Here is a 25,499-nt window from a genome sequence, read left to right as displayed (position 1 = left end):
AAAAACGATATACCTATGCGTTCAGTTCTCAGAATGCGGTAATGCGGTTTCCGATTGAAGTAAGAATAATGCGACAGTGGAACAAAACAATACGATATTGCAAAGCGGGCGCTCTTACCACTGATAAAAAGCCCTATTAATGTCCACTCCTCCTTTCTCATTGTAGCACGTTACAATCGGCTGGACACTTCAAGCAGGACGAGGTGACACCCTGACGTCGCCGTGAGGAAGTCTGCCCCCTCGCTTGCGCGCCCCGCCTCCCTCCGTCAGCACCGCTCGATCCAGCTCAAGGAATTAGCGGGCGCTGTGGAGAAGATCATTCCATCTTTTCGAATTGCCGACCTCGAACAATGCATCCGAAAGGATCCGTCTCGGGAAGGAGCAATTACTGCAGGTGATGGAGCGCCATGATTGCTTTGTATAGCGGCCGTCGGGGATGGGAAATCGCAGTGACCGTCAACTGCAGCGGTCGGCAGCTACAAGTGATTTCGCTCGCTGTCTGCGAAGTAATTTTTTGCCTGCGAGGAGCGAAGATCCAGAATTAGGAATCTGACGGTCTGAGGACCTAATAGATCCCGAAGAATCTAATTGCGGAGATCGCTTTGGATCGAGATCGTTTTTTTTTTACATGCTCATGCCTGATACCGAGGCAAAAGAGCGCCTGTCACTGATCAGTTAAAGAAGCTGTCCACTGCACGTACGTTTTTCAAACGGCAGATTACAGATGTCTCCAGTCTTGTTCTATCATACGATAAAGTGTTGATCCACGCAGGTTATCACAGTGACAACGCTGACATCGCGGGCATATGCAGAAATTATTCCGAAACCCCACATTTGGCATTTTTATGAGATGATAGCTCCGGGGCTAGGGTCTCAAGATAACTTCTAAAAGTGAAATAGTGGTGCTCTGTCTGGGGTGCCATTCATAACCTATCAATTCTAACTGAGAATTAACCCTTAAATTGACCCGCTATGTGTGCCGGAAACAGTCTGCCCGCCGGAGCTCCGGTCCTGCAGTGAGGTCATTCGCGGCTCAAAGAAATCTGGTTTTTGAAGAGTTTCAAATTGAACTAATCCGAGACCCTGCAAGCACAGCCGAGCGCGCAGCGCCTTCACATTCGATAAGCGATCAGACCAGAAACGTTTCACCGGGTTCTCAAATGCTGACGTTACAAGACTGGAAATAGTTATCTACCGTATTTTGATTTCAGATATACACCGACAGCTCGACTAGAACTCACTCCGTTCCGACTGCAATTCAAAATGGAAATCTGTGTGCACTTTAAATTCCGTTTGCCTTTCTTCAAAGACTGCGCGAACTGTGATAGGCAACTATTACTATCGCAAGCCTTCTAATTTGTTAACTTTCCGTGGCCTGTAGCCAAGGTAAACCAGCCTTACACCACGGGTTGATTTATCTATGTAGAATATTAGTGGCCGTACTGTATACGTTTGTTAATCGGTGCGTTGCAAATGTATACACGGGAAGCTTTCTTTCTTGAAAAATGAACTGTTTTGAAAATGTTCCCACTGTTCAGCAAAATACCCATTTTATTCTTCGGAGAAGGTGCTCGGATCAAGAATCCGAAGGGGCTCTATTGTTCTTGGCGCATTTGAGGTTTCCAAAGGATTCACGCAAAATACGATGAGACGAGAATCGGCGACATCGGCGATGGATTCTGCTGATCACTACGAGTGTTTTCCGATTCAAAGATAAAGGAATTCAAGGTAAGCAGTTCAGCGTCCTGGAACTGAAGAAGGAGTTTTATTATGCCCGGTGGCATTATTTTGCATTAGCGCCCAGAGATGAAGGAAAAGTCTAAGAATGCAGCAAAAACAAGGCGAGAAAAGGAAAATGGAGAATTCTACGAACTGGCGAAATTACTGCCACTGCCTTCTGCTATCACCTCCCAGCTGGATAAGGCTTCCATCATACGACTGACCACCAGCTACCTGAAGATGAGAGCGGTGTTTCCCGAAGGTGAGTTCGAATAAAACTGAATGCCACTGAATCACATACACGGCATACACTTACAAAAACTGCATATTGCACAACAGCAACAGCGGCTACCAAAACTATTTTTCAATTACAATGCTGAGTATTTCTCACTGGGGGGGTAAATGTTCAGCATAAAAGCTATGTGCAGGCTCTGAAAATATTCAATAGGAAAATGAATGTCAAGTGTAAAAAAGACGGGGCGTCGTTTCATTCATTTAAATTAAAATGTAAAATACCCCGCAACTAAATATTTAACTATCGGACCGCTTAAGGAAAGTATACGTTTTTCCTCATTTTTTTCAAAAGCTAATGGCAAGATCTTTTAGGTCACGGAAAAAAAGCATTACTTTGGGACGTGCTTAGGTGTATTATTATTGATTAACTAGTTAAATTCAGATTTGAATATTGTCTGTTAATCTTTCCCTTGGCAGTTGGTGTTTAATTATTACAAAATAACAATAACCGGAGGGCACAATCCCCGAAATAAAACACAAGTGGAAATTATTTTTAAAAGACACTAATTTGAAGCAGGTATTGGGGCAAACTCCACGTTTACAAATTAAACTTGCCCCGAATGTATATAAACTGAACGGGCTTTTTAGCGTGAGGCTTAGAAATGGGACAGATACAGGTATGAAATTGAAAGTAGTATGTATATTGAAAGTGACTGTCCCTGACGAAATACATCACTACACAAAATCATAGAATGTACTTGCACCAGTTCGCCATTAAATTGTTAATAATCGTGAAATTGGTTGCATTTTTAAAATGCCTGTTTTAAAATCCCTTCCCTGTTGCTCAATCGTAGAACTTTGTTCTGTGCCACAATGTCAACAGGAACAGTCACTTGATGGATTCACGCCTGTAGTCTTATGTACTCTGTGACAGCAGTCAGTACTAACAGCTTAAAAGTTTAATTAAAACCTGGTTAATGTTTTACAGGCGACTAAATAAATTCATCCTTTATAGGAATAAATCGTGGGTGTGGGGTGAAAACGGTAGATTTCTCCAATTTAAACCATAATCGCTGAATTGATTATGCCCTAAAAAAACATAATCTATCGTTGTTACATCAGTTTCAGCTCATTCAAAATTAATTAAAAACTAATGATTTTATATAAACCCCCTGTGTAATATATAATCCCCAGGGGGGGAGTAAAGACTAAAATCTAGTCCTGGTATTGCTTACTTTAAGGACATTGTTCTCAATAATGAAAATAAATGATCCAATTGGTGCAAATAAGACGAGTACTTAGTAATGTCTGTTTTCAAAAGGGTCCTCTTCCTCTCTTAAAATGTCATTAGTCATAATGTCATAGAGCTTAAACTGTAGAAAAGAAAACCTGCTTTTACAACATTTATGGGCTCGTTGATGGTGGGTTACGAACTGTTAAGGATTTTTTGTTCATTCGGTAAAGCTACTTTAAACGGACTTTAGTTGACATGACAAGGTCGGTTTTTCAGGTACAGTAAGTCTGTTGAACTACACCCACAAAACCGGCTTTATTCGAAGTGCTCTTTTTCAGTACTCACTTTGACATTTTGTAGTAAAAAACAATTGAAGGAAACGCATTAAACGCATTTGTGAGCACCTTCATCCGTGAGCAATTTCAGCAGAGCGTTTACGAATGACGATTAAAGTTATCAATGGGAGTTTGTTTCTATAGCCTAGGCTTGCATAGCTATAAATCAGCAGGTTTCAATAAATGTAAACTTTGAAAAATAAATGCAATCTAAGATGGCTCATCGCAAGCATGTTTCTGCAATAAAACGTACATGTTAATTAAAATTTATTCTGTATTAAATTAATGGGACACGAGTGGTTGAGCCTAGAGCGTCTTGTGCAATTTATTTCAAATGATAATTATAGAAAAGGATGTATGGTCATAGGCGTAACCGTTTTGTTTAAATGCATATTTAGTTAAAAGAAGAAAAAAATACATTAAAGAACAAATTAAAATTGACATTGAAATTCTAACAGAATCGGTGGACAGAAATTTTGCTCCTTCAGAGCTATTTTTTCCGAAAAAATCTAAAATCGAATGATCACTTATTACATTTCTGTTTATTACCGAATCATTATTTTCATTCATTTTAATTAAAAAAAAACTAACAATAGACGGCTACAGGCCTCATCTCTAAATGTGAAGGAAAGCTATGCCATAGGTGTCATGATTCGTCACATCTACTGAATCCAACGATCAACAACTTTCAGTTTTCCAGGCTTAGTTTGTAGCGGTTCACTAAAATGTTATCATTCATCACGATTGACGGCTGTTAATAATATCATCACTTCTGCAGGAGGTCTGAGGTGATTCAGACCCCAAAACCTCTATTTCCGTATAGACCTACAGTATAATACACCGGCATGCCTCCTGTTTTCAATAAGTGTGGCTCAAAAACGTCTTTATTGGTTAGGAGATAAAATAAGAACAAATAAACAAGGCAGAACTAATTTTTCATTTATATTGTAAATGTTAACATTCACTGGGGTGCGAATCCAAATTTTAAGCTTTCTCGAGACGTATTTGCGAAAAACATCGAAATAGTTTTATTTGTAACCAATGTTAAAATTGAACAAGAACTTCTGTTGCGATTTACCGATTTTTGAGTGCTATTTTTTTTAGTTTAAGTGTTATGTAAAATACTTTACTTTAAGCTAAATACTTTTAGGCAAGAATGAGAGGTATATTCTTATGAAGAAAGGAAATTATATAGTAAAATTTGTGTTTACGACATTTCTCAGGTCTGAACCTGCATTTGTCTTCTCTAGTTATATTTGACCAAATGAAGCCTTACATCGTTGTAACAGGAAAATTGATTTAAACGTAAGCAACAGCACAGAAAGGCCAGTCGCCGAAAATACAATTGAAAAAGGAAAATCAGACATTTTTTTAGAACTGAATTTATTTTTAAGAAGATTGCTATTTCATTTCCTGTAAAGCACTAATAAGCAGTTGGGCTATGTGCAGATTTCAGATCACGCATTATATATCGGACGTAAAATTCGTTGCAAGATTTAATGTATAATAGACTCCAACGTTCTTATTTTTAATTTAGGCTCCATCTTAAAAGTTACAAAGCTAAGTCTGTAAAGTGCAAATTAAAATGTTCAGTTCGACATACATTTAATCAACATATTTAGGTTAGATGAAGTGAAGTGACACATTGTATACGATAAAAAGTACTGTCGAATTTACTGTCGAGTTTAAATAATGTTTATATTAGTTGCTCAGGCGTTCGCCTGTGTACATGGCCTGAAATACGTGGTTAGGTTACTTGGAAAACTTCATCGCCTCTATAAATCGAAGCTCAAATTCTGTGGACGAAAAAAAAAAGGTTATTAGCAATGCATTCGCTACAAACTGTTTCATCTTACATACCTCCACAAAGGTAGCCTAGTTTCTTAAAAGCCGAATATAGCAGAACAACCTCACACTCGCCGCACTAGTCACGTGTCCTGGCGTTTCCCGCCTGCTGTCACTCAGAATGTAACATGGCCGGAGAGTTCGACGGGAGAAGGCGCTGAAGTGTTTCATCATTGCGTTTCCCTCTAATTTTCCCCCAAATAAAAGCTAGAATCAAGAAGATACCTCGTAGTGGATTTCTAAATAAATACAACATTTTAATTATGAGAGGTAGAGGCTTTTGTTATCGCGAAACCCAGCCAACGTTTTAGAAAGCCACGCAGATTCCAACTGTTCGGGGTGTGAAAACGTTTTGCTTTCTGTTGATCTAAAACGAACGCAAACTGTCCGGATCAGCAAATCTGACCCTTTGACATCACTTTTGGATTACTGTACGTGGAGGAAATTGTGTTTCTGATATGAAGTATGCCACTTTAAGGACGCGTATTCAACGCCTTGGTAGGGTTAATTCTAGACATGCACAGCGCTTGATGACGAATAGGAAATATTCAGTGAGTGGTAGTGCCAGTTTCAATGATGGCCCCGTTAATATGTACACTCTTTACAATATAATGCATCTACCTCCACAATATTAATACCCTTTTAAATACATCCCGTTAATCTGGTGAAAGACTGAACGAGAGAGCCGCGGTCAAAGGGATTGCAGGTGAAACCTATTTCGAGCAATAGTTCAGCTAACCTTTGTCATGCGATTTTTTGGCTGGTGTTTGGGTGATTACCTGAGATATTTTAGACAGAGAAGGTAAACACAGACTGAGCAAACATCATACGCAAATAACTGAAAGCGCCTGAGTGTACAGTAACGAAGAAAACAAAACAAAACAGCCTCACGAAAGGGTATTTAATCATTACAGGTTCCGAATAGCTTTCTATATTATTTGTACTGGACAGACGTTTTAACGCGACGGTTGATGATGAAGAACCGGGATTAGACACATTAATTCCGTATACAGCATGTAGCTCCTCCTGGGCTGAGTGATGGTTTAGCGGTGTAGGGAAATATATTTTGAATTGAATGATGTATGGTGTGAATGTACAATACGTTAAACTGACGGTTTTGTATTGTTTCATGATTCGACGGAATGCAAAACTGCGAACAAAACTGACAGGTTGGTGCTTGGTTAACACTTCGGGAGTCCGTTATTTGTAAAAATGTCAACGTGTATCTGACAACAACTTACATTTTAACATCACTTATATTAATATTCGATAATAAAATATTAGATGACGAAGGTGATTTTTTACACTTTTGTCCCCGTTTGACATACAATTGCGGCATGTTTCCATTTGGCGTGTGAACGCTTTAAAACGGATATAACTAGCCACTCCAAAAAATGTGAAACATTAAAAATAATATTTCTACAAAGTAACACCTTATAATGTCTGAAGCGCAGAATTAGCCCAGACGTGAGCACGAGACGCAGCACGCCCCCAGTGTGAATGTAAGTCTCGGAACACGCCGGTCACCTATGGTTGACTGTTTTTAATGCCTTTCCTGTGAAATCTTTAAATTAGCTGACTGATTTTAAGACGCGAAGTACCCTTTCTTCCTAAAATTCATACGCAACGTGGCTGGCGTTACTATAAAGGCTGGATGCTAGGATACAGAGAGACAACGAGCAGAGCGATGGTCGTTCTAGGCGTAGATGTGGCATATAATTTACAATTTATACTGACGTGCCGTTTATCAGTTCTAAGATTATTTTGGATCCGTTTTCTTCAAAGCCGATAGCTGCAACTTTCATATTGAAATATGTCTGCTAACTAGCAAATCAATTTTCTTACTACCCTGTGTTCTACATAATTAAATCATATTAGAGCTAGAATTGTATTAAAAAGAAAAAGAGAAAACGTTATCATTAGTGGCATACAGTACCACAGTGAAGGCACGGTTTTGATTCAAATATTATTCTACGTTACAGGCTCCACAACTTACTTCTCAAACACGCTTCGTGATTGATTTCAAAAGTATTTGTCTTCACAAGTGTACTCGAAGAGATTTTTTCTCCCCCATTTTCTTTATGCTGTCACATCGTTCTTTACTTGTGTAAACAGGGCCAAAACCTTGTTCACCAAATTGAACAGTGAATATTTATTATAGGTCTAAGTAGTAAACACAGACTAAGATATTTATTGAGCTGTATATGGCTCTAAGGACCTGTTTTGCCCAGAAAGTTTAAATCTTGGATAGCAAACCATGGCTGTTAGAGACTGTTCAGTGACACAGCAATTATTTACTCGTCTTTGGTTGGACATCAGAGCAGCAATATATTTTTTTCCTAGCATAGTGCTGACCAAAGGTGTATTGTAAATAAGTTCTTTTAACTACACTTAACTTTACAATATATCATAATATTCTGTTTGCCTTTTGTATTGCACCCCACACTTTCGAGAATGTGAGCTAGGTGATGATTTCAGAAGTGGTTTCTTCAAGTTCTGTTTCACTTCTTGTGTTTTTTTTTCTGCTACCTGTGTGTAATACTTTGCTCTTGTCTACATGAGTTGCTGTCTGGCAGGTATCTGTCACGTATTTTAATTGTTTGGTTTGAGTGATCATACCACCCTATAAATTATCACACAGCAAATGAAACTAAGGTAATAAAAGCAAAGGGAATACAGATTCCCCCTTTGTGAAGTGAAACAATTCCAGAAAGACTGCTCGTCTCCCTATAGGTTGAAAGACTTCTCCTGCGCGTTAAAGCTGGCATTAACCAGGTTAGCAATTAACTTTTAAACTAAGTAAGAACTTCAGATATTACCCCATAAATCCAGCCTGACTTTCACACTGGAAAACAGAATTTCCAGAATTCCCGGAAGCAATCGTCTTTTCCTTTGTCTTGTTTATCATATTAATATGATTTCCCATCAGCACAACTACCATGGGTCCACCTTTTGTCATCCTGTGCAGTAAATTATGTTAATGAAAAGTTTATTATTTAATTCAGTGTTTAAGCTTTTGGTGTAGCCCTCTGGCTTCATCTGCTTCCTTCGAATTCCTTGATCGGTTTTCTGAAAGTGCATTGAATGGAATAAACCTGAGAGGGGAAATAAGAGCTGCCATCGAGCTAATGCTTTTTGAAAGAGGCCATACGCACTTCATTAATGCTGCTTGTAGCAACAGAGGGATGTATATTTAAAATAGACTACAGCAATATAAAACTGTCTTGCGATATTGCTGTTGGGTAGTCACTAGAGCACATCTGACACCCAGAAAATGATGTATTTTAAGTAGCTCTTGAAGTTGTGCTGACTGAGACTTGAAAAGCAAATCATTGTGCTTGTGACCATGTAGAGGCAAACAGCTTATAAAATATTTTGAAGGACCACCAAAATAAGCATTTTGGTTAATGCTTCTGTTTACTCTTTTCCCTCTAACATATGTTAGATCTTTATTTACTGTGTAAGTGACAGAGAAGTCTTGGTTTCCAAATGGCTACAGCTCAGCCAAGTCAGGCAGCCTAGATCTTATGGAAAATATTTATCTGTTACAGATCCATCTGCTTACCCTTTGATTTCCGTGATGAGTAAATTCAGAGACACTTCCTTAAGGAAGGAACTGTTTCTCAGGTGCTTGATTTGAGCTTCTTGTATCAGGTTGGAATAATGTCAAATCTTAGGACACAACAGGTCATTTCCCACCATTGAATAGTCCTGCTTTCTGCTGTGAGAGAATGTTAGACTGTATCAGACCTTGGCTGAGCAATTAAGATCTTTGTTACAGAAGTGTCCAAATATACAATATGGTCTGATATATACAATTATTGATAAACTTATGTTATGTACTGTATACTGTAAATAATAAGGTACAGTATAGATATTTAGCATGTGGCATGTTCTTAATAGAAGAATATTATTAATATAAGGTATAGATATATTTTGTATGTGGCATGTTCTTAATAAAAGAATACTGTAATACTTTTGTACAGTATTTTTACTATTGTTTACTCTGCTTTACCATGATTTCACTTTTACCATGCTGTACTCTGATTTTAACACAATACACCATAGTAAGGATTTCTAATAGAATACACTTTGAACTGCAGCCTATATATTTTTTTAAGGTAACGGGACTGCAGGGCTATCCATATGAGCTCACTGCTTACATCAAACCTGGAAATTCAAATGTAATAGAAATGAAAGGAGCATAACTCACCACCTTCTTGTGAAAGAAACTGCAGTAGGAATCGTCCAATAACCTCATAACTGTTTTTTTTCCATTATGATAACATCCTGAGATCAGTGCAGCCTTGCACTAAACTTTTCAGCTTCATTAACGACAAGGCCGAATCGGAGATGAGACATTTTTTCCATTTTCCTTGCGCTCTGTTGCAGGTTTAGGAGATGCTTGGGGCCAGCCATCTCGTCTCAATCCCTTAGACAGCTTGGCAAAAGACCTGGGATCCCACCTGCTTCAAGTAAGAAAGCTATCTAGTGCATATAATTCAGACTAATATTGAATTGAAGCATAGAGGTTTCTTCTTGTGCTTATTGGGAAAAAAAAGAGAGTCCAAGACACATGCACTTTCATGTGAAAATGAAAAGGTTCTTTCTTAATAGAATTGACAGGGATTTTTAGCTGACTTTATGTGCAAGGCAGAGCCTTTGTACTTACTGGGAGGATTGATTCTGATGGCACTGAAATGGGCTGAGGTGGGTTGTAACCTTACTGCTCTAAATAGGATTAAGGATTTTTTAAAATTACAGTATCTCTTACAAAGTTTTTATTTTCTTGTCATTTACACACACACACAACCTGTATGACAATGCATGCAATTGGTTTTTCTAGCCAGTGTGTCATTGAGGTGGTAACAATTTTGCGATGAGAAATGCAGTTTCCTGAGAATTGAGAGAAATAGATTTTCAGGTTAAAAAAAATGACAAGTTTAAATATGAAAGGCAGGATTTTGTAGTTCTTTGTACTTCTAAACTGGTTTCACATATGAAATCCACCACCTGCCTATTAGATCTCATTCCCACCTATTCATTTTAATCCTGTTTCACTTCTCTGTGCCCCATTGTCCTCAATATAAGAAATGAATCCTTAAGCACTGGTGTTGTAACAACGGTCCTCAAAACTGATGCCATAATCCCTGTACCAAAAAAGCCGAACATGGCTCTGGACAATCTAAATCTAATCAATTTTCACCCAATTTACCCTTTCTTGGAAAAATTCTAGAATGTGCTATTGCAATTCAGTTAAATAACCATTATGTAACTATTAATTGCAAATAGCCTTTTTGAACCCCTCCAATCTAGCTTCCGACAACTTCACAACACTTCTATTAGCTTGTGATTCTGGTTCTTTCTATCCTCATTCTTTTTGATCTCAGTGCTGCTTTTGACACTGTTAACCATGATATCTTACTTTCTCGTTTCGAGACAGTATTTGGAGTTTCTGACACTGCTCTTAAATGGGTCAGGTCTTACCTCACTGATCACTGTCACTTTGTCTCTCTTGGCAATGTAGGTCTGAAATTGGACTCATTAAGTCAGTTTTAAAAGCACTTTATAAAATAGTTTATTGTTATTCTTTATCAAAACATCAGATCAATCTGTTTGTAGACAGTCACTCAGTAATGATGAAAAAAATATCATTTTTTTTAAATTACTCTTTAAAAAAGAAAGCTTGCTGTGGAATTATGATATGCAGGTGTAGTATGTTTATTGTTTTGAGACCACACATAAAGTACGTTTTTTGGCGGAAAACAATTTTAAAAGAAACAGCAGCAAAACCAAGACAAAAAAACAATTTATTCTGGTCCTTGCAGTAAATTGTTTTACTTTTTTTTTCCAGACGCTGGATGGCTTTGTGTTTGTTGTAGCCTCGGATGGAAAAATCATGTACATCTCTGAGACAGCTTCTGTCCACCTTGGCTTGTCACAGGTACGCATGAGGACCCTGACTGAATCTCAGGGAAAGCTATACTGTACTTTTCCCACCCACAGATAGTCTTTGTCCGTTAATAACCTGATGGTGATCGGCTTCTTTTTCTTGGTGCTGGTTGTGTAGTTTGCTGAGCGCAGAAAGACCACTGTATCAGTTATCGAAATAGATCTGTTTTTGTAAAGTAGAAAAACAGCTGAGATCAGTGTGCAAGACTGCAAAGCGTTTCTCCTGAGCTGTGCCACAAATCCATGCTTCCACTAGATAATGTCAATATGGCTACAAGATAACTGTAATATAATTGGAATTGTTACAGGCTGGACAAAGTCTTCCATTACAAGTGGCAGACATCATTATCCACAGTCACTCTAACTGTGTTCGTAACTACCATTCAGTTAGTTACTTTATGTCTAGGCGTGGGGACAGTCGAGAGGCACAGACGTGTTGGGTAACAGGCAGGGTTCTGTACAAACAGAGAGGATTTAGCTAAGCCACGGGAATCAGATTCACTGATTTTTTTCTGCTCTCAACAGCTGGGAGGTGCTTGTTAAAAGCTTTCCCAATTGTTTTTGTGTTGTCTTCAGTAATGCTGAAGACCTCTGTCAGAGACTACGTAGATCAGATGGGTTATGGACCAATACTGCTCCGGGAAAAGCAAAAGATTAAACAGACTTTGTGGTATCCTCCGTGCTTAACTGGTTCACTTAACTCTTTCCTGTTCAGGCAGTGCATCTGCCAGGTACTTTACCAATTGTTAGCCAACCAGACAAAACTCAGAAACCAGAAGTTTTCTGACACTTCAGATTTTTTCATTCACAGTCCAAAGGCGTCGCAAGCAGTTATGTGTTAAATTAAAAACAGCACTGTGCTACAAACATATGGAAGAAAAATTCACTCACCAAGAGCCTGGCTGTTTGTTTTAAATGACAACGCAGCAGATGTCTTTCAACTGCAATATCGGCTTGGAGAGAGAGAAGGGGAAAAAAGATCAAACAAGAAGATTTATCCTGGATCTTGTCGGTGCGTGTTGCTAGAAAGATGAATGAAATGAAATACACTGAATTCACAGATGCCCACTTAAGCATGAGCACACCTAAGAAAGTTTGACTCCCAGCTGTCAAAGACGTGCGATAGGCTCTTGTATGCTAAGAATCAAATAAATACAGAAGAAGCCAAATATTCTGTTTCCTCCTTGAATGCAGTTACATGTGGTAATCTCATTACTCAAATGGCAACCGAGGGAGAAAACACGGGCATGAGAAAGGTGAACCCTGCGAGCTGAGCAAAGGCTTGAAAAAGTGTCTGCGCCCTGGAATGTCTACTCATACTGTCTGTGACTCACCATAGTTTCTTATGTTGGAAGGAAAAGGAGGGTTATGGCAGGGGTGAACAGGGCTACATTGAAACCTACCATGAACTAAAAAAAAACAACATTTTTTTTTAAAAAGGAGGAGGTTGCAAAGTGGGTGACAGAAATTGACTCCAGAGTGCACCACATTTCCGGACCTTCTTCGTCACACCCTAGGCACCTCCTGAAGACTTGAGCTAGCAAGATCCTGGGCACGATAAAAACACTTTACAGTGAAACCTTGTTCAGCGGGCATCCTTATTCTCCTCAGTGTGGGTATTCAATCAAAACAGATAGACCGATTCGTAATGTATTCAATTCACATGTCGCCATATGCAAATTGTTTTGCAAGTGTGTGCACGATCTGAGCACCTGCGTTAGCTAGGCATTCAAATACGCATACTTACTCTTGCTTTTAGTGTGACGGCTCCTTCGGACTGCACCCTGGAATCACAATATATCCAGGTGCACCCTGGGCATGGAAGGCGTTTACTTTGCAAAACCACTTTAATGAAGTTGGAACAAATTGTTTTCTAAATGGTCTATAGGTTGCTTAGCATGATGTAAAAGTTAAAACATTTAAAACAGCATCACAGATCTGAATCTTGAACCCCAGATCTTTTATGGGGTTGGTGCGAGACATTCTCACGGTATATTTTCATTGAAGTCTCTTGCTGTGAAATGCGACTCCCCCTATATCTGCATTGCCCTCAGCCAAGCTTCACACATGTTGGCCCCTGACACTATTAGTCAGCACAGTTTCTATGGCACTTTGCATTCCACAAAGTAGAGCAGTTCCCGTCATCACAATACTCTTTAACTACAAAGGTTGGTTTAATCCCTTGAACTGATGCTGTGAAGAAACCAATTTGTACTTGAAGTGTTCAGCAGAGACCTGCCTGGTGTCTGATCTGACCCCCAAATTTGAGAAGAAAAATAGATCAAAGTATCACTATGATGTTTTTTGTTTTCACATGCAAATTTCCTTTCATAAATTAACCCCCCCTGTTCCCTTATCCCAGATCTTTGTATTTTCAAAGACTCACGGTTTTAACTTTTATGGAAGGCATGCTGAATGAGACGCGCCGAGATCGATTTTAGGGATGAGCAAGAGATTTGCACCCCCACTCTACACTTCACAATGGAGTTTTTATGTCAGGTCTTCTTTTTGAAGTGATGCCTCAGGATGTCGTGACAGAGAACTATCCAATATTACAGAATGCCCATCACAAGGGAGTGATTTCCTTTTTGTTGTTGCTTTTCATTAAATGTGTAATTTCCAAGGAAATACGACATGATGGGAGATCAGAGATGATGAAAGAACATCTCCAATAATATGCAGTCTTTAAATTCTTCGCACGTATATAAACCACAGTAAAGGTCATTTGTTGCTAAAGAAAGATATTTCAGGCAAGGCTAGTGTGTTTCTAAGGTTGAAAGAAGAATCACTGATTTATCACCTAAAAAATATACCAAGAAAAACACAAATATAAAGAAAGAGATGTTTGCTTTGATTTCTCATCTAGATGCTTAAATAGAAAGACAAGTAATGTACAGTTTAGTCTTACTTTCACATACCAGTGTACTATGGTTGCTGAGCTCATGATAGACGGCAGAACTTATACCTGACTGCACTGCAAAGCAGGATGAATAGTCTCAGCTTTCCCGAGCTCAGCTGCAAAGCACAAAGGCAGGTGGCTACTGTGTGCACAGCACTGAGGTGTGTTAAATAAGGAATAATAACTGGCAGGATCTGGTGAGGGCGTATTAACAAAGGTTTTCTTCATACACCGGGCTTTGTGAGTGCTGGCACATCTCTTGGGAATCCAGCTGTAGGTGAAATTATATCCAAATTCTACCTGCATCGAGTAGACACTGGAAGACATTAATTTGATAGGCACATTTCTACTTTTCCTCACAGGTGGCAGTATTAAACAGTGTATTATGGACCCATGACCCCTGAGGCATATTCAGCATGAGCAGATTAGCTCTGACAGATCATAGATTTTGATCTTGTCATATAGTCGTTCGATATCCTTCGATTCGAATGCAAACAGAGTGGGCCAAAGCACTGTTCCATGGATAGACTCTGGACCTAATTGGATGCCACCCAACCCCTTATTTTCCATCTCAGATTTCCTCTCACTGATATCTATCCCATAACTCAAGACTACATCATTCAGGATGTTGTTTCACTGTGTCATTTTTATTTTTTCCTTAAATTCCAGGAGGAGACAGACAAAAGCACTTTCGAACTCCTTTAAAAATAAAAAATAAAAAATACTTCCTAGAGACAGGTCACTGGTGGTGTTGTGGATAATTGGCACAGGCCATCAATATTGCTAACAAAAGCATATGAGGGTGTATCAATAAGATATCCATTCAGGAATTACAAATGGGTTTCTGAATGTGATGCGTCATTTCCAGGTTTATTTGCATGGGAACCATTTCAACATCTACTATAAGCAGGTATTTATACAGCAACCCCTCATGTCTTATGTAGAGGTGTGTACATGTGTTGTGAATACCTGCATGTTTCCCATGTGGCAAATTTTAGCTGTTTCACCCTGCGCAAGTGACATGATAGCATTTTCATACAGTGTTTTAAATTGCTTTGCTATAGTGCATTACAATACTGTTGTGCAGTAGTCATACTGTATCTGCTCTCTAATACTTCCCCTACAAATGGCCGCCCTCTCACTTCTATGCCTGTGGTCTCTTCTCAGGTGGAGCTGACGGGCAACAGTATCTACGAGTACATCCACCCCTCCGATCACGATGAGATGACAGGTGTTCTGAGTGCCCACCAGCCCCTCCATCCTCACTTTCTTCAGGGTACAGACTTCACAGTTCATTCATTCTCACTGTTCTATGCTTAACACCCCTTAACAGACCTAAAACATTTGCAGTCGTTTAATAACTTATTGCTACTGTACATATTGCAGAGAACAGTTTCCCAGGTCTGTTGTTTCACTGGGCTGTCATTGGCTTCCTGCTGCCGTTTGCAAGGGCTGTACAGAATATTTTATTTGTACCAGTTCCAGGCTGGTCTAACAGTATTTACAGACAAGCTCAGTTATACACCAGTTTTCTTCCTATATTTCAGAAGCAAAGTTTTAAGGTGTATTTTAAATATGAATAATTGTGGTTTAAAGAAATGGATACAAAGTTGTACAAGGTATTTAAATATGCTGTACTACTTTATAGGAAGTCGGAGAAAGATGATGGAGGGTTTTAATTTTGTTATTTCTAATCAATAGATTCAGATAACGAAACGCACGAATGACAATTGATGGAAAAAAAGAAATCACAAACCCCCTTGTCAGAGAAACCACTTTATCAAGTGCGCTCTTCCTAGCCAGACTCACATTTAATAAGGCTTTGGTCTTCCTGGATTATGTACAGTCTAACCTCCAAACTGTTCAGCCCAGCAGCAGAATTGAAATTCCGTGAGATCCTCTGAAACAAATTAAAGATGCTTTATTGGGTTTTACTAGTGGAAGACGGCAACTTTTTTATTTGATGGTGGCCTGACCTTTAATACAGCGTCTCCAATCAGTTCAGCATGGGTTTCCTTACCATCCTGAGAACCGGCCACACCTGTGTTGTGATTGCAGAGTATGAAATGGAGAGGTCTTTCTTCCTCCGTATGAAGTGTGTCCTGGCTAAGCGCAACGCCGGCCTGACCTGTGGAGGCTATAAGGTAAGGAAAAAGGCAGAAAACCACTTGGGGTTTTCTCATCTTCTTCCGCTGAAGGCAAAATAAAATCACTTCTGGTACCTGACGCAGACATCATACTATTTCACAAATACCTTTTCAGAGGCCTTAACTGCAGAGTATTAGACGAGTGTACAAGATGCTACTTCCTGTTGTTCGGGAGGTTTTGAAATACAACAAGACAATACTATAGCTATTTTACCTGCTGTTTGTTGTGGTACAGTATTTGGGATGGTAAAACAGAAAAGTGATGGAGTTTGGTGGAGAACTGACTCGTGTTAATTAACTGAACTGCACTCCATCACTGAAATCAAATGACATGTTGAATATATGCAGGACTTCTATGAACTGAAAGGAATTTTGCTCCTCCTCCTAGGGCTCGTGCAGATCTTCTATAAAAATACATCTAATGTGCTGCAAATGTTCTGAACACCCAGTTGGTGTTATGTAGAGTATCAAAGCTTTTGTGCTCTGCTATCTTATTAAAACCAAAGCACGCTGGGTAAATAAAGAGGAACAGAGGAAATAAATGGGAGTATGGAAAAAGTAGGGAATGTCTCTCTGTAGAGCCAAGCTGTCCCTCCTCTTTCTTACCTTGGAGGCTGAAAATGGTAGAAAAAACTTAATCTGATGTAGCGGCTGATGAGAATGTATCGAAAAAGCTGCAAGGAAGGGCTTGAAATGGGTTTACTGGACTGCTGTAAAATAAGTTCAAGTAGGGAGCTGCATCAGCATGCATAGGCTGCAAAGGAACAAGTAAAGGTTAATTCCATGCTGAAAAGAGAAGAACAGAAATGCAACGTTTTGGCTGTGGAGCCTTCTTCGGTTGTCAAATTCAGGTGTCACCTGAAGAAGGCTTCACAGGTGTTTTTTCTTCTCTTTTCAGCATGCAGTAAAATTATTCTTATTTAAAAACCTACATGTCACTGTGATGCTCCTCGCTTTAGACATTTATCCTCTGCTGATAATGGAATATTGGTGGCAGTGCCATGTCTCAAGCACACTGCCTGTGTGCGCTGGGCATGACTACACTACAGCGGGGATCACACTACCAAGGGATGCCAGGGGATCTAACCTCATGGTGATCTTGTCCCCTAGGTGATCCACTGCAGTGGCTACCTGAAGATCCGGCAGTACATGATGGACATGTCCATGTACGATTCCTGCTACCAAATTGTCGGGCTGGTGGCGGTGGGGCACTCGTTGCCCCCCAGCGCCATCACCGAGATCAAGCTGCACAGCAACATGTTCATGTTCCGAGCCAGCCTGGACCTCAAGCTCATCTTCCTCGACTCGCGGTGAGGAAGCTTCATCTGTCTGGTCTGCAGCCTCTGTGTGCCAATCAGTAACTGTGGGACTTCTGTTTTCACACAGGACACCATCCCTGTTAAGTTCTTGAGGCTGCTGTGCCCGCTGGAAAATGGAACAGGCGATGAAAGATTTTCCTCAGTAAAAACGAACTGTTGCATGCATTCTTCTTCAGGGTAGCGGAGCTGACTGGCTATGAGCCCCAGGATTTGATAGAGAAGACTCTGTACCACCATGTACATGGCTGTGACGTATTCCACTTACGCTATGCCCATCACCTACGTAAGTAAGAACAGTACGTCAAACTTCCACCTGACTCGGAAAAGGGACTTCACTGCGAACCAGACAATAGAGAGCGCGCTATCTTTGTACATCCATCCAGTCACAAGGCAATTGTGGAGAACCTGTAGGCTTCCACAACTTGGAGACTTGAATTACCAATACATTGCTTCGTGAAACATGTGAAACTAACTACAGTATTGCCAAAATCATGTTTGCAGATTCATGCCAGTTTGTCTAGGATGCTTTTTACAACAAGGACATAAATAGGTTCAAAGTGACGTTGTGCACTCATTCACGGGGAGCAGAACTTCTGAGTGCATTCTAGTAGTTGGTATTAATCAGTAAATTCAGATTTTTCCCCACCTCTAAAATTCACGTGTCCAGTTGTGTTGGGGTGTTTGGACGCGAGGTGTACTGTGGCAGTTTTGAGCAAGGGAGTGTGTGCAGAGATGGGTGTGAACACTCACACACACACACACACATGCCTCATCACGTCTTGCAGTGCTGGTGAAAGGCCAGGTCACCACCAAGTACTACAGGCTGCTGTCCAAGCACGGCGGCTGGGTGTGGGTGCAGAGCTACGCCACCATCGTGCACAACAGTCGCTCCTCGCGGCCCCACTGCATCGTCAGCGTCAACTACGTCCTCACGTGAGTCTGTCCGCTGGGCGGCGCCGGGGACGAGGCCGGGGGGGGGGGGGATCTTGTGTGGGCTTCAGGGCCATATTCTCCCTTGCTTTCCAAATGCCCGTCTGTCTCCGCTACACCTCCGCTGTGACCTGTGGCAGGTCAGCCTGACTCAGGAGGGATCTGATTGCTTCATCGGTTTTGTTCCGCTTGTACTTTTCTTCCACCTTTAATTTTAAGGTGACTTCCATATGGGGAATTTGCAGTCCCAGAGAAGTCATTTGTTCTTTGGAAGCTCTTTAAAAGCATCATGGCAAATGACTCTCATTACAGGGGTTGTTAAAAAAATGTGTTTTTTTTAGGTGACTTAGTGGAATGCTTTAAGACTTGTGTCATTTTTATAAATAGAATGACAAATATTAAAATGACAAATAATATGACAAATGTACAAAAAAATTATATTATAAATAAAATTAATATAAGTTACTTGTCTCAATAATGAATATTTCATATATTTCTGTGGGCATATGACAGATGACTTGCATTTCTGTACTTTGCGTCCTGATAAATTACAATGTCACGAAATGCATTTCCTTTTGGGGTCGTTTGTTCCTGCCAATGTTTCAGGAATACCTCTGTTAATTTAGTGAGCACCCTGCCAACATCACCTGCTCTTTGCCCACAGGGAGATTGAGTATAAAGACCTGCAGCTCTCCCACGATCAGACCAGCGTTTCAAAGCCTGAGATTGCCTACCGGAGCACAATGCCTACCTCACAGGACTCCCGCAAACAACTCAAATCCAAAGCTGTCAAAATCAAAACCAAACCGAAGACAACTCCGTACCCCCAGGTAAACCATACAACTACGCCTTCTAAAATACCTGATAGTCTTTAAATAATATATAACTGCTTGTCATCTTCTCAACTAGGTTCCAACGTAACATCACAACCTTCATGATTTTGTTTAGAAACTGTAGCTCCACGTTCAACCACCCTAGAGGTAAAAATAACGTTTGGGTTGCCTCTCCTGTTCGTCTTCTAGCAGTACAACGCATTTCCTGACAAAGTGGAGTCGATCCCTCAGTCAGGCGTCTGGAAAGACAGCCCACCGTACAGCGTGACCCCGAGTCAGGAGCAGGCACCCGCGCAGGAGGGGGCCGACGCGCTGTGCGGCCCTCCTTACGGCCTGGCCTTCCCCTACCCCTACGGACACATCCCAGTGGACTCCCCCACGCTGACGGGCCGGAGGCCTCCCCTGCCCTCCAAGCTGCGACAGCCCCAGAGCTCCCCCTGCCAGGCGGCCCGGCACCTCCTGAGCTCTCTCCAGGGGCGGGGGGAGGCGCGCTGGAGCTGTGCCAGCTCCTGCGTGGCTCGGACTCTGTCCAGACCTCAGTACGCCCACGTGACGTCCACCTCTCCACACCCCACCACCGCTGCCTATCAAGGTACCGGTCACGTTACCAGCTGCTGTTAACATCCCCGTATGCCAGCATGCATGACGTACAGTCGTAGCACTGTACTAGCCCTGCAGCACAAGTCAGACTATCGGTATCATTGGGCTAGCAAACGGTTATCACAACCGACACAATACGTGTATTTTCTTTAAATATATTCCTTAAATTCATTCATAGGAAATAAATATGTTTATTCCTTGTGGGTAAGGAACTACCCCATTGTTCTTGCCTTTAATTTTAGACCCTTGTGAGCCTGATAAAATGTGATCCAGTGATGATATATCTTTGGCTTCAGGGACATGTGGACTAGCCCCCATCCAAGGCCCTGTGAGGCAGCCCAAAAGGGAAATATGTTTCCCTTACCTGAGGTCTAACTGAGTCAGATCTAAACCACCCTCAAGGGTAGAATAAATGTAAACTAATTAACTGTAACATACAGAATAGAAAATGAAGGTGTTTGGTGGACAATAATGGAGTTTAAATCATTTTCCTCACAAATGACATCGGGGCAAGGTTGTCATTATGATATATTCAATGGCTTCCAGACTCAAATACTTTTACATGTTTTATGCATTCCTTAAACACAGAGAAGTGCTGAAGGAAAGAGAAGAATAAATAATGGATTATTTCCTCATAACATGAAATTATTTTGGATACGGTCTGCAAATAGTTCGCAGAATCTTTCACTAAACATTTACAGTATGTCGAGTTTTAAAGCTGAGATGCAGGACACTCAGCATCATAATCTGACATCCTATGAGATGTGCCATCAAAAAGAAGATGGCCCTTGCTTCCATATGTCTCTGAAGGGAGAGTACCTAATACACCTAGTGTGATGTTAAGTGATCACAGGAAATAATCCCCTCTTGATCCTCATCCTTGGCATGTTTTTTCACTAGGCCACCATTACCTCACTCGTTGAGTTTTAAAACTACTATTAGCTAAAGTACCGCTCATGAGGCATAGAAAGACGTGTGCTGACAGAGAGGGGGGTGTGAGGCAGTGTGGGTAGGGGCTTGTGTCTGCTGGATCACTTAACAGATGTTTTCCTGATGTCTTCAGCTGGGCTACAGTTGCTCTAATGTACCGTTACTCTTCCAACACCAGGCTCGGGGGCCAACAGAAGATTCAGCGGCGAAGCTGGACCTGAAGGCTTTTCCAGCTGCTCCTCCTCCAGACCGAACAGCAGGTTCAAGGAAGAGCCCTACGAGCACAACGCGGCCGGGCAGAACAAGACGGACGCCCGGCTGCACCCCCCTCAACAGGTCACTAAGGAGGACGGCAAGGCGCATTTCATGCGCGGCCCCAAGGAGCCCCTGGGCTGCGAGGCGCACTGCGACCGCCCCAGGCAGCTGCACGGCCTCGGCCAGCACCCGCCCGCGCAGGGGGCTTTCGAGCAGACCAGGAGGATCTGCATGAAGGAGTCTCAGTACGCACAGCTGGCCGACCATGCGGCCTCGGAGGCCATGGACAACAGCGACCGGGAAACCCCCAAAGCGATGGAGCAGGAGGGCGCCGGGGAGCAGAAGATGTTCATGGGAATGGGCTTGGCAAGCCAGGCTCCTTACGTGTCACTGAACTTCCACCACGTCTTAGCCAAGCATGGCTCCTTCCAGGGGGCGCCTTATGCACTAGCGGGCCATTTAACGGACAATTACAGCTACCGGGGCGATGAGATAAACCCATACATTTACAAAAGCCAAAGCCCAGCCTCTAGCTCCTCGCCCGAGACCCACAGAGAAATCCCCCATTATATTGGCACGTCTGTCATTATAACCAATGACAGGTGACACCGCGGTGCCCAAGAGGGCTCGGTTTACAGTGCCTGACCCTAAGCTGAAGGACAGCAGCTCGATGATTTTGCTTTTGGGAGTCGCAAAGAGTTGCCGGATGTCCTTACTGTAGCAGATGATGTCGGATGAAGACACCAGCGGTATTGCTTTTAAATCCTGGAGCTGTATCTTTTCTGTAGTATCTGTGGATGGCTGACTTTGTATACACATTAATGTGCCAATGTCACTCAACCTGCTCACGCACAGGGGTGTGAATGATAAAGTCGGGTTTAGTGCCTAAAGAAACATTATTTTTACAATCACACATTTAAGGCAATGTCACAGCACAAATTTAAAAAGATGCATTTTTGGGGGGGAGGGAAAGTATTGAAAAAATGTAGCACTAGACCAGGGAGGGCTGGAGAGGCAGGGCCCATCGACCTAAAACAGAGGCTCTTCAAAGCCAATAGTGGTAGAGAAACCTTCAACAGCGTACTTCAGTGAATCTGAGCCAACATTTACAGTACACATCTTCTACTAAAGGTAGAAAAAGGACAGAAAAGTATGTGACCAACACATAAGAGGTATAGGCTACAGAGGGAAATGGAATTTGTAAGTTATTGTGGAGTTCCAAACTTATTTGTGATTTGAGAGCACTGAGCTTGTCTGCTTTTGCAAGCCTGGTAGATAATAAAGGAAAAGACATGCCCACTTTCAGAACACATGCAGTCTACGGTCATCCCACCCAGAGAATGGCAAATCTTAAGAGATTGCTAACAAAGCAGGAGAGGACTAGGCTTGGCACAGTTCTAGCAGTATGATTTTAAATCTTTCTGGTCAACATGGATTCTTTATGTTTTATGATTAGGAAATTTCAGACATTTAAGATAAGATCACTTTATTAGCCATATACAATTTCTTGCAGCTTGCTCTCCATGAGACACACAAACAGGGAGAGAAGCTTGGGGTCAGAGCGCAGGGTCAGCCATTTATTTAGCGCCTGGAGCAGCTGGGGGTAAGGGCCTTGCTCAGGGGCCCAACGGAGAAGGATTCCTCTGCCGGCCGCGGGATACGAACCGGCAACCTCCTAGCCACAGGCGCAGATCCTGAGCCACAGAGCCACCACTCCGCCCCCCTTTTTTTTATACTTTGAATAATGGAATGAAGTGTTAAGGCAACATACAACATACCACGGGTAGCCTTTAAAAAAAGACAAAACAGGAGCCTGCCTTGGTTTCTCAATTCAGTCCAAAGCATCATAATTAAATCGATAAATGTCAGGTCCGAGACACGCAGAGGTGTCAAGAGGATTTCCTCAGGAAGAGAGGATTCTGTCCACCTTGTGCAGTTCATCATGGAAGAAAGGGGAGAGAATCAATCACTTCCCACTACTTCAGTCCTGACAAAGTGGCAATTCTGCTTAATACAGCATGTGGAAACCAGAGCATGAGATTCCTTTCATATGCATTTGCCTTTCATGATAAGCCCATGGTCTAAGTAAAGCTTTATTATTAAATAGCGCAGTTTCTCGGAATGTGGACTGTAGCTTGTTTATTAAGTGGAGATCATCTTTGCTGGTAAAGGAGTAAATCGTTAACTTTAATCACCCTGACTTACAGGACCTTCTGGTTTCAGTCCACTCCTCTGGCATCCATAACTTTACTGATTTTTTTTTGTTTTCACCCAACAGTTTTTCCACCTCCTCATCTGCAACATGTAAAATGGTAACCGAGCAGGACTGCAGACACAGATTCTTTTTTTTAAAAAATTCTGTCAAAATACAGCGCTTTCAAATCCAGTCTGGTGCTCTTGCAGATGTAAAAATGGAAGGACTAAACTGTGCTCTGAAACAATGAAATAAAACTCATGGGCAGGCATGCAGACCTCCAAGGCCACACAATACTAATTGTTAGGTAAACAAAAGCAATAACGTGCACTAAACCAAAGCAGCCATCTTTTTTTTGAAAGTCTGCATAATGCTAAATCACATTTCCTGTTTTTCTTCTTCACTTGCTATTTCATACATCAACGTGCGGCAGGAATTGAAATGGAAAATTAAGGTAATAATTCATGTATGGGTATCATATATCCATACATTCCATCTCCAATGTCATCAGCAAGTACAAACACCCATCCCGTAAGCTTGAAGATGAGCATTTTCTAACATCATGAGCTTTTTTCCCCATTTGAAAGTGCTCTTGGTCAGTGAAAAAGACAAATATATCAGAACAGCCACTTGCTGTTGAAGCCGCTTTTTTTCCTTCTTGGACTGAGAGCTCTTGGATCCGGACGCAAGGGCTTTCTGTAACCTGCCTGTACACTCGCCAGGGCTCTGCATTGTAAATTTAAATTGGGGAACCTCATTCCCTCCTCCCCTCTCTCTCCCGTCATCAGAAAACAACTCTGTACGGTATTTATTCCTGTAAAATACATAGCAGCTTGCTTATTTATTATGTAAAACAGAATTCTTAACATGCATAAAATAAAATAATTCAACAGTATCAAAAAGGAATGTGGATGTTCAAGTCAGTTGTTGAAAACTATTTTTCTGAATTTGAATGCACAATTATGCAGTGACTGTGTAATGGCTAATAGAACTACATTTTCTGTCCCCACTTCTACTTTTTTCTGGATGGCGTTAGCCAAATGTAGTAGCATTTTCATTTCTTAAGACATAGTTTCCAATCTATATTGAAGGTGTTTTCTCCATCAAATAGTCACTACATTTTAAAATCACTACAAATAAACAGAAAGTCCTTGATTTCCTCAGCGAGAGCTCAGACTTCAGTTTATTATTCGGGAACAACTTTTCTCTCACTTAAATCATTTAATATTGGCTTTAAGGTTTTCATTTTGTTTTCCCTCAGAATTGATTTTAATTCTATCAACATCCCTCAACGTGACACGCCAAGAAATGCACTCTAAATTCCTTCCTTCTTACAAAAACATTTCTATCAAATCCTACTGTACCGTAAGAAGTGACTTCTGGATTTTATTAGTTTGTTTAAAAGCACAGAGAAATCTTCCTGGTTTGCATCAACCAGTTATCATCGATCACCCTGGGATTGCTCTTCATAATAAAGACTCAATATACTCAGGGTGTTTCCCTAGGGCTGTGAAATGCTTTAATAAAATCCATCTGTCTCGTCTTCTTTCAAGATGCATGTTGATCACACAGATGCTTGTAACGCTAAGAGACTTTGTTAGACTAACGTGACAAGAAAAATTCCACGACTGATGAGTGATACAGCAAGCATAGCATAGCTTCAGTATGTGCCAGATTAACATCCAATACATTATTGCATCATATTGCTGTCAGGATGAAGTAAGGCTGAAAAAGAAGCACAATCTGTCTAAACACAGACTAAACCAATTTTATCCAATTCACTAGCAACAGAACAAATATTTTACTGCATTGTTTGCCATTCTTGAGATTTATTACACACTCAGTAATAATATATGACCATTTTAGGATTCCTCATCTTTTTTTCCTACTGCATTGCACTGTAATACTGACAGGATACCTTGCAATGAGGACACATTCACAACTGCTGCCTCTTACCTCCAACCAAATATCCAAATTTCCAATTTCCTCAGTATGATGTTGACTAACTTACAATATAGAACAGCTTTTGATAAAACCAGGCTGGTATACAAAATATAGACAGGTATGCTGCAC

The 25,499-nt window shown here is 41.1% G+C and overlaps 1 protein-coding gene across 2 annotated transcripts; it reads left to right on the top strand.

Annotated features, from left to right (window-relative positions):
* Positions 1–314: 314 nt before the first annotated feature.
* sim2 (SIM bHLH transcription factor 2) lies at positions 315–24,583 on the top strand. Of its 2 annotated transcripts, none has more exons than XM_015341207.2 (11): positions 315–1,981; positions 9,760–9,842; positions 11,222–11,311; positions 15,386–15,494; positions 16,277–16,362; positions 17,476–17,675; positions 17,861–17,967; positions 18,470–18,617; positions 19,279–19,444; positions 19,640–20,039; positions 21,156–24,583. In XM_015341207.2, the coding sequence occupies exons 1-11, from the start codon at positions 1,807–1,809 to the stop codon at positions 21,836–21,838; spliced, it is 2,247 nt and encodes a 748-aa protein (XP_015196693.2). In that variant the 5' UTR covers positions 315–1,806; the 3' UTR covers positions 21,839–24,583. The 2 variants fall into 2 exon arrangements, with proteins under 2 accessions (XP_015196693.2, XP_006628112.2); XM_006628049.3 differs by having other exon boundaries at positions 316–1,981; positions 19,637–20,039.
* The last annotated feature ends 916 nt before the right edge of the window (positions 24,584–25,499 follow it).

The sequence above is a fragment of the Lepisosteus oculatus genome, chromosome 5 (genome assembly GCF_040954835.1).
Source record: "Lepisosteus oculatus isolate fLepOcu1 chromosome 5, fLepOcu1.hap2, whole genome shotgun sequence".
Lineage (NCBI taxonomy): Eukaryota > Metazoa > Chordata > Actinopteri > Semionotiformes > Lepisosteidae > Lepisosteus > Lepisosteus oculatus.
The sequence above is the reverse complement of the archived record's forward strand: the minus strand, read 5'-3'. Positions and strand labels throughout refer to the sequence as shown.